Below are 11,955 nucleotides of genomic sequence, written 5' to 3' on the forward strand. Positions count from 1 at the left end.
GCATCCTTGTCTTAAGGACGTATTTGTAAAATCAAACGATCTTTCCTCGATGAAATACGCAGGTGAACAAAGATTGCAGGATGGTATACGTTTCCTGCAAACCATCAAAATACGATTTATATCCGTCTTCTCAAAAAAGTTCATAATTTCTGAATACCCGTTTTCAAATAATGAAACTTTGGACATATTGCCTGCTGATAATGTTATTTATGTTTTTCTCACCGATCACTTTTATACAACAGAATTGGAATATGATTTAATATTATGGATTACCTTCCGTTTCATCCCCCTTCCGGTGACGACACATCCGCTGCAAGCGAAGAGCGTAATCCTATTCTCTGAGATGTATTTTTCAAATTGTATTTATCAGTTTGTGAGTGCTTTCAGCCATTTAGGAAGTTTGTTGAGGTCGCAGTTGTGTACATGCTTCTTGTTTATATTTATATATTTTTTAACCTGTTTTGTGTTTCTTATTATTTTGGGTGAGTTATTAGATCTGTACACGCTGTGTTGGTAAATATTAAATAGAAAATCAGAATCATTTCAGTGAGTGACGGTATATGTTTTTTTTTTTTCTTTCCGTTGTGTTTTAATTCTAAACGAACTTAAATTTATGGATTAGGCTTACCGCGATTTATGAACGCTTGGCAGATCACGTCTGGTAGTGAATGACTAACGTGCAGTGACCTGTCGTAATAGGAACTAGTATCTGGATTGGTGGGTTAATTAACGTACCCATGCTGCCTTTCATATCACTGTTTTCATAACTTCTTTAGCAATTCTCTTGTTTGCACTTCAAGGGACAATGAAATGAATTTTTTTTTTTAAATGTTAATGGTTGCTGCAGGGTTTCAGCTTTACGCCGTCGTACAACAACACGGCAAACGTTAGTAATTCAGTTGTGAATCTGCTTGAATCCAGATTCTCTGCCTTCAATCCAGAAAAGTTAAGGTTGCCTTTTAAAGCCAGCGAAATCAATGTCACTCATTATTATTATTATTATTATTATTATTATGGGCAACTCCAAGGAGTCCTTAGACTCATCGAGGGAGGCCCTAAACATTATGTCAACAACTGTTCAGCTTCCACACAGTATCTACCATACCTTGCCTTGAACCCACTCACAGTCATGACACCCACAACAGACTCTGGCAACTTATTCCACTCATTCACCACTCTCCATGCAAAAAACCTAGTTCTAACACCTTTGCTAACCACACTCTTGCCCAGTTTCCATGGATGGCCCCTAGTCCTCCCACCACCAGACCTGTTCTGCAAATATATCCTCTGAATTAATCTTATAGAAACCCTTAAGTAATTTGAATGTCTCAATCATATCACCTCTCTTCCACCTATCAACCAATGTCTGCAACCCACAAATCTTCAGCCTGTTCTGATAAGGTTCATCCACAGACCTGCTATCATCTTGATCATTCGTCTCTGGATCCTCTACCTCCTCCCCATCAACAAGAAACCCTGTCACCCAGATCTGGGCACAATAGTCAAGATGGGGGTCTTATCAAGGCTCGATACAGAGGAACAATAATTTGCTTGTCTCTGCTCATCAAAGTATTCTTCAGTAACCAAGTGATTTGATGAGCTGATTTAGCTGCTTTTGCAATGCGCCCCCTAAACTTCAGCTCCCTATCCACCAACACCCACAAATCCCTGGCTTCGTCAATCTCCTGGAAGACAGTTCCACCAATGTGGTATACTGCTGCTAATCTTTTCACCCCAAAATGCATAAATTTACACTTTGCCGCATTAAATTGACATCCATTCTCCTTAGCCCAGTCCCCCGATCTATCCAAATCATCTTGCAAAATTTTGACACCATGTGCATTCACTATTTCTCTACCCAACTTTGCATCATCAGCAAGCAAATGAATAGTACCTCTTAGATCCTTTCTGATATCATTAATGAACAAATTAAATAGTAGTGGTCCAAGAACAGAACCCTACGGCACACCACTAGTCACAGACTGTCTTTTGGACTCCAGCAGTATGACTGTAAACCCATTACCCTTAACCGGTCAGCCGTCACTGTGTTATAAAATGTGTGAGTTAGTGAGGCATGATCTACTCTTCACAAAACCATGCTGTTCCCCATACAGTATCCTGTTACCATCTATCCATTCCTGTATTTTTCTTTTGACTACTTTCTTCAAACCTTGACAACGACTCCTGATATGCTGATCAGTCAATAATTTGCAACAGCAGTCTTGGAACCTCCCTTATGCAGTGGTACTGTTTTCCCCTCTTTCCATCCCCCTCGGGACTAACCCACACATGAGACTCAAATTAAACAAAATGGTCAAGGGCACTGACAATTCTTTTGCGGCTTCACGTAAGACCCGAGCTGGTATACCATCCAAACCCACAGATTTATTCATGTTAAGGTTTTGTAATATACTATTCACCTCCTTTTCATTCACCTCAATTCCCGTATAACCTGTTGGATCTTTCATTTCTGCAATATCACCACCTGAATGCTATACTCTTTTAAAGTACACACTCAGTAATTCCACTATATCAACTAAATCAGTTACCTCCCTACCATCGGCATTCCTTAAAATCATTCTGCCGTACATATTTTTTCTTTTACTTGCAGCATATCGAAAAAACTGTTTGGGATTCTCTTTAGCTTGCGTGGCTAATTTCCTTTCATAATCAGCTTTTGCTTTCCTTACCACACTCATTACCTTTGTGGCCTGTGCTTTATACTGTTTGTATGCCTGCAGGTCACCTTTCTCCTTAAATTCCTGCCACAGTTGTTTGTTTTTTTGTAGCTCAAGCTTAAAGCTGTTATTCATCCATTTAACTCCTACTTCATTTCCTATCTGCACTCTAGGTATAGAGTCAGCCATTATCTACTTCAAACACTCCTTCTTTACCACTTCCCATGCACTGCCCACCTCCAGCTTTACATGCCATGGCACTGAATCAAGCAATCTCCCGAGCTTGTCATACTTACCAGCATGGTACTTCCACATGTACCCCTTTCTTAATTGAAAATTCCACACATTTGGCCACCTCCCAGGTCAAAATCTTATGGTCACTCTCACCAGTTGGTGGTAAAGTGGTCATATTCATTACAGTCAAATTCTCAGATACAGTTACTAGGTCACGCACTCTCGAATCCCTAGTATATTCCATTACCTGCTGTCTCAGGTAGTTATCCCTTAATAACTGCATAATATCCAATTCCTTCCTCTCATGTGTCCTCTGCTCCTTCCAATCAATGTTACCAAGCTGAAATCCCCATAATAATTACCCTCCTTTTACTCATTGCATCTCTTTGTCTTTGCATACTATCTCCACCATCTATTCCATCACCTGGTCTATAGCAGCACCCAACTGTATATTTTGTTCTGCTTGTCTCAGTCTCACACCAAATAGCCTCAAATGTGCTCTCTTCACTATCCTGCAGTTCAACTTCAATTCTCCTTGGCTGCAGTTCATCAACTATCATCAATAACACTCCTCTCCACCATTTTATTCTCACTTTCCCTCTTGAATACACTATACCCTTCACAAATTTATCCCACTAGCTATATCATCTTCTTTCAGCCATGTCTCACTGGTGCCTGTGGCCATGAAGAGCCAACCAAGACCAAAAATTCTTCCTTCTTGTTCCTAATACTCCTGGCATTAGTATACGTGAAGTGCAGAAGCCTGTTAGTCCCACCCCTATCTTGATGCCCTGCACTAACTATCCCATTCTGATTTGTTGTTCTTCGTACTAGCTCAGGCATATTATTCACATTCTTACACTCAACTGCCTCACTGATGTCTGCACATGCACTCCCCCTCCCTCTTAACAGCTCTAGTTTCCCTGATTCTGCACATCCACTTTCACTTCATTCAGCAACACTCTTTCCAGTCTCCGCACACCAACTCCATTGCGATGCAATCCATCCATCTTATATAAGTCCTTTTACCCATCAAACTCACTCCACACGTCAACAAACTCCACACCACTCCTCATACATAACCTGCACATAAAGTCATTTGCAATTGTGGTCCTTCTTCTCTGTCATACCGCAGCAACAGACTCACTATCTTAACTCTCTCTCTTTTCTTTTGCTACCCCTAGTAATTCATTCAAGTCTTCTCTCATAGCAAATTTATCTCCTTTCAAATCATTCATTCCTGCCACTACTATCACTTCTTTCACCCTCTGCTTTTGCACTCTAATAGCCTCACTTACATCCTTAAGTTTTGCACCTGGCATATACGATTTTATTGAAATCTCATCTATTACACCTCTTACAAGTGAATCACCATACAACATGCATTTCTTCATTTTCCTTTCCCTACCAATCATGCTCTCATTTTTCTTATCACACACTCACTTCCTTCCGTTAGCTGACACACTCAGTAAGCAATTTTGTAATTGCTCCAGCTGCCACTTTGCACTAATGGAGACAATACCACAAATCCAAATAAATAGTGCTGGGATCAGTAACAACCAATAACATCATATTGTTGTTCAAAATTTAAAAAAAAGAAAATGGCCATTTCTAACATCAAAAAGCAAATACTTTCATAAGTAGAATGACAGGCACCTGGGTGAATGGGTGAGTGTGTGGGAATGCCAGTCTAATGTAGCAAAGTGTAAGGTGTAAAAATGGGATGCAGAGTATGGGATTGGTGGGGATATCTTAGAGGGAATGAAAAATATAGGGTTGATGGTGGAAAGGGATCTGAAATTTCAGGGACATTTTCGTATTTGGTAAAATTGTGAGGACAGCTCAGGGGATTATAGCAATTATGCAGAGAACACTGACATGTAGAAGTAAGTATATTATGATTTCATTGTACAAGCTCTTGATCAGACGACATGTGAATTACTGTGCACAGATTTGACAGAATGGTTTTAAAAAAGGATGATGAGTTGCTGGAGAGAATTCAGAGACATTTCACTATGTCAGCTTTGGGTCTCTTGAATGTTGAGTATAGAACAGAATGAGAGAATGGAAATTGCATATCCTAGTTGGAGAAGGAATGGAGGGGAAGAGATAAGATATGATCATGACAAGTAATCACAAGCTCTTTTCCACTTCCAAGCATGATATTGTCCCAAACTCTACTAAGTTGATCATAATTGCCCATCTTTTAATTATATATATATCCCTTTTTAATGCTTATTCAGTTTCCAAATGAGATCAGTCAGATCATTATCCCTGATAAGGTGTGTAACTGATGTATTCTTATTTAGCTGTTTCCAAAATTAAAACATGTTTCCTTAATTGATGCCCAAGATAGTTGTTCCACATTTCACTTTCTTTATCCCAGTGGCTTGATTTCTCTTTCAGTGTATGTTGTTGTCATTATTAAAATTACCAAGCATTATTATTATTATTATTAATTATTGATAATAGGAAATAATTATCTATAGGGCCATCGCCAGATTAGATCGCGACCTGATGCAAACAATTAAATATTGCCTCTGATGGATTATAAGACAAAAATTTTGTTTTTGTTTTTATTGCAAGAAACATTAATGCAAAACAATTACATAATAATATTAATTAAATGTTTTCTTTGTGGGGGATATCGCACAATAAAACTGTTTATAAGCTCTTCTAAATTTAAATTATAAGCTATGTCTGCCTCTATTGATATAGTTGCTAGACCAACCAGTCTTTCTTGGGTCATTGCTGTTTGCAAATAATTTTTAATCACTTTAAGCTTGGAAAAACTTCTTCCTGCACTTGCTACACTAACAGGAATTGTCAACAATATCCTTAGGCAGTAGTTATGTTGGGAAAAATTTCTACAAGATTTCTACATGGTTATATATTTTACAAGGTCTTTTCCACTTCCGAGCATGATATTGTCCCAAATTTTATCATATATATATGATAAAATTTGGTATAGACTACTTTTCTCTTGTGTTATTTTTGAGAGAATTTTTAATTCTTCAAATAAATCTATTACATCTACATCAGAAGTCGTAAAATATCTTGTTGCACTAATATGGCACCTCCCTCAATATATTTGAACGAGCACTCTTAATTAAGCCACGGCATGAGGCAGGCTGCCTCTATGCTACACCCTGTCTGCGGTACTGATTGTCGATATCATGGAATTCAGGTAATAATTATTATTTCCTGATCTTCATGTAGTTACAAGATTCATTGTGGGAGGTAGACACAGTCTATTATACACGTGTTTAACTCATCCACAGTCTGCATGTTCACCACTGTCTCAGGTAATGCATTCCATGCTGCTACCACTCTCGATGCAAAAAAAACCTTACTTTTTACTCTTTTACTTACCTCCTTTTGCAACCTTCGTGGATAGCCCCTTTCCCTTGCTCTTTTTTCCTCATTCTAGCATATAAAAATCTCTTCAGGGTTAATATGATATTAATAACCCTTCAACAGCTTAAATGTCTCAATCATATCCTCTCACTTACCTTCTATCCACTAAACTCTGCAGTCTGAATGCCCTCAGTCCATAAATCCTGGTGACCAGATCTGAGTACAGAAATTCATGTGTTTTGATCAAAGCTTTATACAATGGGATCAACACATTTTTATCTATTGTGGTCAATGTTTTCCTCAACATTGCTGCATTTTTTGCTCTGAGATGTCTTCACAACCTTCGCAATATGCCCTTGAAACTTCAAATCGCTATCCATAATCACCCCAAGATCCCTTACACGAAGACTTGAATAGATAGAGTGAATGGGCATGGGAGTGAAGATGTCAGTTCAGTGTTGCAAAATGCGAGGTTTGAAAATTTGGGAAATAAAGATGGAATGTAGAATTTATCTTGGTGGGGATATATTGTCGGAGGTGGAGGAAATAAGACCTTGGGGTGATGATGGAAAAGGATCTGAAATTTACAGGGCATATTGTGAAAATTCGGGCAATGATGTGGATGACTTGTAGAAGTAAGGAGATTCTGGTTCCATTTATAAGGCTCTGATTAGGTAACATGGACTATTGTGCACAGATTTGGTCACCTGGTTTTCAAAAGAATGAAGGGATGTTGGAGAGGCTCCAAAGCGATTGACCAAAATAATTTATATTCTCTGGAATGTTGAATATGAAGAAAGGTTCAGACAGTGCAATTTGCAGAGTCTAGTGAATAGAAGGAAGAAGGGTGATATGGTAGAGACGTACAAGTTGGTAAGGGAGTTGTTATAGGATTAATGTTGAACAGGTTTTTCATTAAATGGTGGGAGAACAAGAGGTCATCCATGAAAGGAGAGTGTGAGCAGGTTTTTTTGCATAGAAAGTTGTGAATGATTGGAATGCATTAATAATAATAATAACTGAATTGGAATACATAAGGTTAGATACTAGATTAGTGAGTTGGATAGGTGACTGGTTGTCAGATAGGTATCAGTAAGTTGTTTTTGGTGGGGGAGGGGCAGTATCCCAAAAGTGAAAAGTGCTGAGCCACAGGAGGTCTGTTTTTATGCAATTATTGTGTAACTTGTATATTAATGATTTGGGATTGATTTTTCTGGTGATATGTAGTTTTTTGCAGATGATGGAAAGTTTGGGTGAACAATGAGGAATGATGCAGATTTTATGGCACTGTAGTAGAATTTGAATAGATTGCATGAGTTAGCAAATGGGTGGAACTGTTATTTCCATGTTGCAAAGTATAACTTTCTGGAAATTGGTAGGCAAGGATGGGATGGATGCAAAATGCACACTTGGTGTTGAAATTTTGAAGAAGGTAGGTGGAGGAGATGAACAATCTGGGAGAGGTGATAAATAGGGACTTGAAGTTTAGGAATCACATTGCCCAAGTTGTGAAACAAACACTGGATTATACAACAATGAAAATATTTTGACATGAAGAAATAAAGAGTTTATGGTTCCATAACCTCAATTAGACTTTGTATGGATTATTGGGCACATCATCTTGTTTTCATGTGGATGAGGACAGGGTCCAATCGCATGTCAAGTGTATATTTTTTCATATGGTGATTAGCTTCAGACTGGACGAAATAGAATATTTTGTATTTAATAAAAAATAACGTGCCATCAAAAATCTTTCTGTAATATAAAGGGCCATTCCAGTAACAAAAGCAAATGTATATTACATTATATTTTCCCTGTTTTTTTTTTTTGTTTTTTTTTTGGAAAATTTATTTTTACTGTTTTTCCTATTCTTATTATTTATTGGCTTCTCTTTCTTTCCTTCTTTGAATGGTTCTCGCACAAAGGAAATGTTCTTGAAACACCACTAATCACTATGGAACTCCTATCCACCTATCGGGACATATTTTAATAAATTGGGGGGGGTATGAACTATGGACAATTAAACTTTTTTTTGTAGTGAGTTGGATTCTGCATAATTTATCAATTCCTGGATTGAGGTGTTATTGAGAGAGTCCAGAAGATTAAGTGGAGATTGACTAGAGTAATTTCTTGTCTGTGGGGTATGTATCAGGAAAGATTGAAGGAGTGTTAGTGACAGAGCCTCATGAGGAGGAGGAGTGGAGTATGTGATTGCAACATATTCAACTTGGAAAGGATTGTTACCAGGTTAAAGTGGAAGAGAGAGAAAGAGATGGAACAAGAAGCCATCTTTAAACTGTACAAGAAGAGTTTGAGGAGCAGGTTCTTTTCATGAAAGTGGTTGTTGTAGAGGAATGAATTTCATAATATTAAGTGTTGGGAGTGCAGAAACATTGAAAGAGTTTAATAATAGCTTGCAGTATATTTCCATAAAGTTTCTTTTCATTGTCATGTCTTTGTAGATGTAGCTAAATATGTTCTGAAGGCCTGTTAAATTGTATGTGGGTCCAGTTTCAGTATAAAATAAAAAAAAAAGAATATTTAAATTTAATCTAATAAAAGTGCCGCAGACACTTTAAAATTCCATGTGTGTGATTATTTGGGAGTTGGACAATAAATTCTAATTGTTGCAATCCTTGCAGCAATGTAATGTATGCATTTTTATTTTATTTGTTTATTATTATTATTTATTTTATAAAAAAAAATAAATAAAATAAAATTTTATTTATTTTTTGATATTTAGATTTTTTTGAGACCAACATTTGAAATGAAAAAAAAAAAAAAAGAATGGGAATCTCTTCATTAAAATTGCTATTTTTCATTATTGGACATACCAAATACCATAGCTGCTAGTAACTTTCATGATTTGTCTTTTTAACTGTGAGATCATGAACATGCTAATAATGTATTTTTTCTTTTAAGTAGACATGCTTCATTGAGGAAAATATGGTTAGTGTATCCTGGAGTCAAAAATATTTAATTTATAAAATACTTTTCTAAGCTGCAAAACCTCTGGATTATCAGTTTCTACATAACAATATTGAAATGCACCATTAGAAGAATCTTTAAGTGCAAGTGATCTAATCAAAACTTCAATTTTTTCTCATAAGTTACATGTATTATCAAAATGAGTAATATATCTGAGGATTCAGTGGAATATTTTGAATCTATAAAGCAACCGGTATTGGAGAAAACATTTATGTGTCAAACATGTGGTAAAGCATTTGCGCAAGCTAGTGATCTGAAATCCCACGGTAGAGTCCATACTAAACTTTTTATCTGTGAAACTTGTGGAAAATCATTTTCATATGAATATGGTCTGAAGAATCACAAACGTGTTCATACCAAGGAGAAACCTTTTACATGTGAAACTTGTGGAAAGTCATTTTCATATGCTTGTAGTCTTAAAACTCACAGAAGACTCCATACTAATGAGAAACCTTTTAAATGTAAAACTTGTGAAAAATCGTTTTCACAATCCTGTACTCTTAAAAGTCATGAAAAGGTTCATACTAATGAGAAACCTTTTATCTGTGAAACTTGTGGTAAATCATTTTCATACGCTTCTAATCTTAGAGAACACAAAATAGTTCATACTAATGAGAAACCTTTCAAATGTAATGCTTGTGGTAAATTATTTTCGAAAACTACTCTTTTAAAAATTCACCAAACAGTTCATAATATTGAGACACCTTTTAAATGTGAAACCTGTGGAAAATCATTTCCATATGACTATGCACTTAAAATTCACAGAAGAGTTCATACCAAGGAGAAACCATTTATCTGTGAAACTTGTGGAAAATCATTTTCTTATTCTTCTAATCTTAATGATCATAAAATAGTTCATATTAATCAGAAACCTTTCAAATGTGATATTTGTGGTAAATTATTTTCAAAAGCTTCACTTTTAAAAATTCACAATGCAGTTCATAATAACACAGCACCTTTTAAGTGTGAAACATGTGGAAAATCATTTCCTTATGACAACAGGCTTAAAATTCACAGAAGAGTACATACCAAGGAGAAACCATTTATCTGTGAAACTTGTGGAAAATCATTTTCATATGCTTCAAATCTTACAGACCACAAAAGAGTCCATACTAATGAGAAACCTTTCTTCTGTGAAATTTGTGGTAAATTATTTTCATATGCTTGTAATCTTAAAACTCATAAAAGAGTTCATACTAATAATTAAAGTTTGATATGTGATTCTTGTGACAAATCATTTTCACAACTTTCAGATTTAAAAACTCATAAAAGTGACCATGATGTTGACAAACAATAATCATGTATCTGATGCTTGTAGGAAATTATTTTTGTGTGATCCTTGTAGAAAATCATTTTCATGTGCTTGTGATCATAAAAATCATGGGATTGGTTATCAATTCCATGAAACTTGTGAAAAGTAATTTTTGCAAGTGGTATTTTTTTAACTGATAAAATGATTTTCTTAATGATGAGAACCCTTTTAAATGTGAAACTTATGGAAAATTATTTTCTTCATGGAAATATTCTTGAATGTCACATATGGTTTGTATTATAGCCAACTGTCACTATAGACAACTTGTGGGACAATAGATATAGTTTGTTATAGTAATTACTTTACTTTAGCTTCTTTTGTTAGATTAGCATTGTACAAGTCACTAAGTAAGGATTTATTGCTAGTTTTAATGGTGGTTGCCTTGGTAAGAGTTTATTATAATGAGGAATTCATTAAATGTTGATAATAGTATATACCCCGAGGATTCAAATAGATATCAAGTAGATTATTATTGGTCAAGAAAATATACAGAAACCAAATAATATAATAAATTTAGTTTAATCCTTTATCTAAGTGTGAGCAAACAAAGTTTGTGCCTGAAAGTATCTTCAGGACTGGGGTAAGGTGGTACAACACCAGGGTACTCCTTGCAAAGGTGGAGCAAGCTACCAACACTCCTATCTCAGTATCTCCCATAATGCAAAACACATCTCCTTGCAGATATGTCTAATGTTATGCATTAAGGGAAGGGCCACAACCCAGACTAGTTTCGACCTTTATTGAGGTCTCTTCAGTGGGAGCCAGGCCCAAATGGAGATACCAGGCAGAAGCATTAGCAGGTCATTTCTACTTATAGGAGTTGCCAAGTGGTGTGCCACCCTTTTTTAAAAAATTACTCTGGATTTAGAGAAAGATGTTGAAAGTTTATTTTTCATTGGTTAGAGTATAATAAATTTAGTTTAATCCTTTATCCAAGTGTGAGCAAACCAAGTTTGCTCCTGAAAGTATCTTCAGGACTTGGGTAAGGTGGTACAACACCAGGGCACTCCTTGCAAAGGTGGAGCAAGCTACCAACACTCCTATCTCAGTATCTCCCATAATGCAAAACACATCTCCTTGCAGATATGTCTAATGTTATGCATTAAGGGAAGGGCCACAACCCAGACTAGTTTCGACCTTTATTGAGGTCTCTTCAGTGGGAGCCAGGCCCAAATGGAGATACCAGGCAGAAGCATTAGCAGGTCATTTCTACTTATAGGAGTTGCCAAGTGGTGTGCCACCCTTTTTTAAAAAATTACTCTGGATTTAGAGAAAGATGTTGAAAGTTTATTTTTCATTGGTTAGAGTATAATAAATTTAGTTTAATCCTTTATCCAAGTGTGAGCAAACCAAGTTTGCTCCTGAAAGTATCTTCAGGACTTGGGT

The 11,955-nt window shown here is 36.2% G+C and overlaps 1 protein-coding gene across 1 annotated transcript; it reads left to right on the top strand.

The window, feature by feature from the left end:
* Positions 1–224: 224 nt before the first annotated feature.
* Positions 225–10,480, top strand: LOC150099161 (uncharacterized). The gene is made up of 2 exons (XM_090404142.1): positions 225–482; positions 9,195–10,480. The coding sequence occupies exon 2, from the start codon at positions 9,397–9,399 to the stop codon at positions 10,462–10,464; it is 1,068 nt and encodes a 355-aa protein (XP_090260268.1). The 5' UTR covers positions 225–482; positions 9,195–9,396; the 3' UTR covers positions 10,465–10,480.
* The last annotated feature ends 1,475 nt before the right edge of the window (positions 10,481–11,955 follow it).

This window comes from Typopeltis vanoorti, chromosome 14 (genome assembly GCF_054136105.1).
Source record: "Typopeltis vanoorti isolate ZY-2024b chromosome 14, IOZ_Tvanoo_1.0, whole genome shotgun sequence".
Classification (NCBI taxonomy): Eukaryota; Metazoa; Arthropoda; class Arachnida; order Uropygi; family Thelyphonidae; genus Typopeltis; species Typopeltis vanoorti.

Coding starts and splice junctions, on each gene's coding strand:
- LOC150099161 (XM_090404142.1), top strand. CDS start 9,397: ATGAGTAATATATCTGAGGATTCAGTGGAATATTTTGAATCTATAAAG.